General features: G+C 45.3%; 1 protein-coding gene across 2 annotated transcripts in view; it reads right to left on the reverse strand.

Moving 5' to 3' along the window:
* The window catches only part of CLK1 (CDC like kinase 1), an 18,638-nt gene extending 14,173 nt beyond the window's left edge, over positions 1–4,465 (reverse strand). Inside the window, exons 1-4 of one of the 2 annotated variants that reach the window (XM_017545228.2) lie at positions 4,290–4,465; positions 2,002–2,162; positions 1,201–1,429; positions 108–198 (exon numbers count right to left, since the gene is read on the reverse strand). In XM_017545228.2, the coding sequence (XP_017400717.1) occupies positions 108–198; positions 1,201–1,429; positions 2,002–2,162 (481 nt within the window). In that variant the 5' untranslated portion in view covers positions 4,290–4,465. The remainder of the gene's footprint in view (positions 1–107; positions 199–1,200; positions 1,430–2,001; positions 2,163–4,289) is intronic. The other variant, XM_017545229.2, reaches the window with a different exon arrangement.
* Between the last annotated feature and the right edge of the window lie 1,145 nt (positions 4,466–5,610).

Below are 5,610 nucleotides of genomic sequence, written 5' to 3' on the forward strand. Positions count from 1 at the left end.
AAAAAAAAAAAGAGAAAGAAAAAAAGATTTCCAAATCCCTGAAAGCTTAATCTATATATAGATTATGTTATCTGAAAAGTTAATAAGTGTTGAAAAATATTCTATACATCTTGCACTTAGTACGTCTCCACTCTGACAGATCAGGTGACCCTCCTCATCATCCTCTACACTCCTGGTTCTTTTCCTTCGGTGACTCTTCTGGAAACGTCAAGTGAGCCGCACCAAGATCATCCAGCCAATCAATATACCCGAGTGAATTCAGGGCAGAATACGAAATTCATTCAGCGGGGAGATATTCAGGCATTCAGATACACGCCAGGCCACAAACGGTTGGCAGGAGCAATTTCAAATTCAGTCCCCAGAAATTCACAGGGCACATAGTTTATGTTAACAGGAGAAAAACATGGCAAGGAACAGATTTTCAGATAAGATACTCAAAGTGGCAAGGCAACAAAACATAATACAATTGTTTTTCTTAAAAAAAAAAAAAAAAAAATGCTTATTTGTAGCATTCATTGAAACATAATTTTTTAGTTTCTAGTGTTCTAATTTAATGTTGCAAAATTGTAGGATGTAATATTTACTTGTTAAAGTAGATGGTGGCCTAATTAAGACTTCCTACCTAATCTAAGAAAACAAATACTATAACAGTAAATAAAATTAAAGTGCTGATTTTGGGGGAAAAAAGATTTGGCATACAAGAACAACACTATGGCATTTTTAGCGTCATCTGAGCTGTTAATATGTAACTTGTAACGGTTCAAATCTGTTCTGGTTTGCTTAGTGAAAGAAGGGTTAGAAAACATGCCTTGTTAGAACAAAGAAGCATACCTAATCCTAAATTATACAAAAATAAAATGACTGTTCTACTTTTCTGATAAGGTTTCAATATATCAAAACCAGATTTCTTGAAGTATCATAAAAAACTTTTTAGAATATTTAGTAATCAGTTTCAACTAATCTAAATTAACTTTCACCATTTCACCAGAATGCCAATTAGGAGACAATAATTAAATATAACACTAAATGTATACTTTATTTCAGGAAGTTCCTATCCAATGCACAAACACTAAAAAAAAATCCTGCAGATTAAAACTGAGATGCTTCATCTTAAAACTTTCTCAAATAAACACAAAAATTCAAGTTTTTCTGTTCCACATGGGATATAAAATTTCCAAAATATTTTAAAAACGTTCATACCCCATGTGAACGACGATGTGAAGTACTGTGGTGAATCCTGTGTTTGCTTTTATAACTACTTCTTCCACTTCTACCAGAAGACTTGCTACTATGGTTCTGATATCGGCTTTCATGGTCTCTATGGCGATATCCAGGTTCACATCCTTGATTGTAGTCATTTCTGTATTCATCAATGTAGCGTCGACTATGATAATCTTTCTCATTTATAGACCTGCTTTCCAAATAATGGCTAGAGAAATAAAAATTATTTTCAATGTTTTTATGCTAAGACCAAATATCCTCACATTCTCAGTAAATCTTTCCAGACAGCACTTAAGACTCCCCCACAACCAGCACAATTTTACAAACATTACAAACCACCGAAATCTCTCATTGGAAACACAAAGGAACAGTAACCATGTATTTAAGTGATACTAATTTTATCATAAAAATGTATTTTTAGGCCGGGCGCGGTGGCTCAAGCCTGTAATCCCAGTACTTTGGGAGGCCAAGGCGGGTGGATCACCAGGTCAAGAGATCGAGACCATCCTGGTCAACATAGTGAAACCCCGTCTCTACTAAAAATACAAAAAACATTAGCTGGGCATGGTGGCCCATGCCTGTAATCCCAGCTACTCAGGACGCCGAGGCAGGAGAATTGCCTGAACCCAGGAGGCGGAGGCTGCGGTGAGCCGAGATCGCGCCATTGCGCTCCAGCCTGGGTAGCAAGAGTGAAACTCCGTCTCAAAAAAAAAAATTGATATATATATATACATATATATATAAATTTTTATATTCAGACATTTTAAGTACCCTTCTTACCTATCACACATTTTCGAGTGATTGTATTTGCAGCGCTTGTTCTCCCGGGCACTGCTATGTGATCTCTTCCTTCTTTTATGACTGCTGCTGCTCCTCCATTTTCCATAATCCCAATCTTTGTCATCCCAATCAGGACAGTAAGTTCTCTTTGAGTGTCTCATCTACGCAAAAGGCAAGTTTTTCCTAGTTAAATTGTATCCCACACCGAGCTGTTTAAAACTCTTATTTACAAAGGTCCCCTTGTTACCTCTTAAATTTTTTTAAAATCAAAATTCAAAAATCATTGTCACCCAATCTGAAATCACTGATAAATCCAATTGTGTTGGCCCATATACTGGAGTTTGAACTTTATTCACACGCTCTCTGCATTAGCCATGTCATGCCCAGATTTATTGGAAGAATGTAAAAAAGTTAACCAGTAGCACAAATGCACTATAAGAGTCCACACGTCATTCTCCTAGTTTAAACGGGTATCAGAAACTAGTCTCCAACTCAAACGCAATCATTAATGTTCTTCACCAACACCGCATTACTCTGACTACTGCAAACGTAATCGGAGTTGTACGTGAGTTGCAGATAGAATCATCACACAAAATCATTATAAACTATTTCTGTAAATAGGTAAACTACCCAAGACTTTAATTACACATGAAGGCAACGGTGGCATCAGAATAGAAAAACGACAAAACACCATGTTTCCGGTACCACTCCCAAGCACGTACTATGATATAGTTTATCCTAAACGCAATGTTAACACAATTTGAGAATGGTAGGAGCTACCTTCTTTTCAAAAATGCTTCCAACAATCTAAAATCTCTAACAACTTGAAAAAGACATTATATAGAACGACTTCATAAACTGCCGGTATCTTGCTTACTGGCGGGACCCCTCCCTGTCTTCGTGTAGGAATTTTTTTTTTAAGTCAGTCAAATTCAGCGGTGGGGGTTGTATACCAACTTTCGTTACACTAATATTAGTAAGTTCTGATAACCCACTACCATTGGACCGGCCTGGGTACAATTTTTGAAGCACTCAAACTGGGTCGGGCGCAGAACCCCAGCACTTTGAAGGCCGAAGCAAGAGCGTTGCTTGAGCCCAGGAATTCGAGACCAGCCAGGGCAACATAGGAAAAAACAACAACAACAAAAACCGGGGGTGGTGGTGCGCGCCTGTAGTCCCAGCTACTCAGGAGGCTTAAGTGGGCGATCTCCTGAGCCTGGAAGTCGAGGCTGCAGTGAGCCATCATTGCGCACTCCGTACAGGGCGATACCTTGTGTCAAAAAAGAAAAAAGCAGGCTAAGCGCAGTTGCTCACTCCTGTAATCCCAGCACTTTGCGAGGCCGAGGCGACTGGACCACCTGAGGTCATGAGTTCGAGATCAGCCTGACCAATATGGTAAAACCCCCGTCTCTACTAAAAATACAAAAAATTAGCCGGGCGTGGTGGCGGGCGCCTGTAATCCCAGCTACTCGGGAGGCTGAGGCAGGAGAATCGCTTGAACCCGGGAGGCGGAGGTTGCAGTGACCTAAGATCGCGCCACGGCACTCTAGCCTGGGCGAGAGAGAGAATCAGTCTCAAAAAAAAAAACAAACAAAAAAAAACTCCAACTGTTAACCCAGTGGGAGTGGGCTGAAATGCCATCGCATAAAATGCTCGGTCACCGGACTTCTGTCACAACGCTCCTTCAAATACACCCAGTAATTTCTCTTTCCTCCGGTCCCTTAATCTGGTTTTTGTTAACGCCACTGAGGACAAAGCCACTCGCGATGTTTACGCCGACCCTTTAATCATTAGACATTAAGTGTAACCCCCATGGGTTCTCTTTCTCCCCTAGCTGCAGACAACATTTCCCCACAGCGGCGTTTTTCTGGAATCCCAACAAACCCCACCCCCAACAGGGAGCCTCGCCTTTCCGCCCTGTGACCGAGGCTGGCCTCCGCCCAGCCGCCATCTTACAGCTCGACCGAGGCGGCCGACAACATGGCGCCCGCCGGGCTATCCCGCGTCAGGCGGCGCCGTTCCGTCTGTGGAGGGGTTACGCTCCAAGGGGGCGGCCGGCCTAGCAAACACCGTCACTACCCCGGCAGGCTGGACCCGGCGGCCACGGGCTCAGCCGCGCAGGAAAGAGGGGCGCGCCGCCATTGTGCAGCCCGGGAGTGAAGGCAGCACGCAGTGGTCGCACCGCGCACTGGGAGCAGCAAACAAGCGGGACAAAGGGGCAGCGCCAGACGCCCGCGAAGCTCACAGGAACGGCCCTGTCATCTAGTCCGCTCCCTCCTGCGTCTTACCGTCCTGGACAGAGACACCAAGCCGAAGGAGACAAAGCTTGTAACGCTATCACGGGAATCACACAGCTGACTGAGACGGGCAACGACAGCAAAATGGAGCTGACAGCCGCAGCGTCGGGACTAGGCTCGAAAACACTGATGACGCAGCGAGCGCGTCTCCGCCGCGGGGCGGGGCATGCACGGGCGTGCACGCGGGGGGCGGGGCGGGCGGGGGCGTGCGCGTGACCACCATTGGCTTAGGTACCGGGGCCGGGGAGCCAACTGTGGCGGAGAGGAAGAAGCTGCCGGTCGCCGATCTGTTTTCTCTAGTCTCCCGATCCCAAGAAAACGCTGGAAGTGTTTGGGGAGGAGAGTGTTGTCCCCACTTACTGAAAATTGTTTCTCAACGATAAAACAACACCTTGTGAACAACGAAAAGTGTGGGAATCATGACACAAAATAGCATATTCCCTGATTGCGACCGACCACTCAAACAATTGCTTTAAAAATAGTGCTTAACGGAGCGGTGGGTCACGCCTGTAACCCTAGCACTTTCGGAGGCCGAGGCGGGCAGATGACTTGAGCCCAGGATTTCGAGACCAGCCTGGGCAGCATAGCGAGACCCCTGTCTCAAGAAAGAAATAAGTAAAAAAATATTACACCACTAGCGTCAGATGGCTTCAAATTACTAATGGGATCAGTATGGGCGTGTCAGCTTTGTGAGCCAATAGAAAACAATGCTCTGCACCTTGATCCTCATGGTGCCTGCATTAGGCCCAACGTGGGCAGCATATTTCCCTGTCTATGATACCTTTATGGCTGTAACTGGGCACATATTTTAAGAATAAGCTCCTTGTTAAATTCTGAAGGGAAAGTGAGCGTTAAAGACCGAGAGGCGGCTGTACAGCAAATGCAGGCTTTAGGTCCAGACTAAGACCTACAGAAGCAGGGAACCAGCCAGTGCCCACCGCTGGGGTACTTAAACGTATGGCGGGAGGGGTCTGGGCCATATGGCTTGCTGCCCTGCAGGATGTTGATAAGATTTTCCCATGATAAGGCCGTTCTTGGCCGTTGTTCCCGCGGAATGTGGTGGTGGTTTTTTGTTTTTTTGAGACGGACTCTTATTCCGTCACCAGGCTGAAGTGCAGTGGCGCGATCTCGGCTCACTACAACCTTCGCCTCCCAGGTTCAAGCGATTCTCCTGCCTCAGCCTCCGGAGTAGCTGGGATTATAGGTGTCCCCCCACCACGCCCAGCTAATTTTTGTATTTTTAGTAGTCACGGCGTTTCACCATGTTGGCCAGGATGGTCTCGATCTCTTAACTTCGTGATCCGCCCACCTC

This window comes from Cebus imitator, unplaced genomic scaffold (assembly GCF_001604975.1).
Source record: "Cebus imitator isolate Cc_AM_T3 unplaced genomic scaffold, Cebus_imitator-1.0 Scaffold178, whole genome shotgun sequence".
Lineage (NCBI taxonomy): Eukaryota > Metazoa > Chordata > Mammalia > Primates > Cebidae > Cebus > Cebus imitator.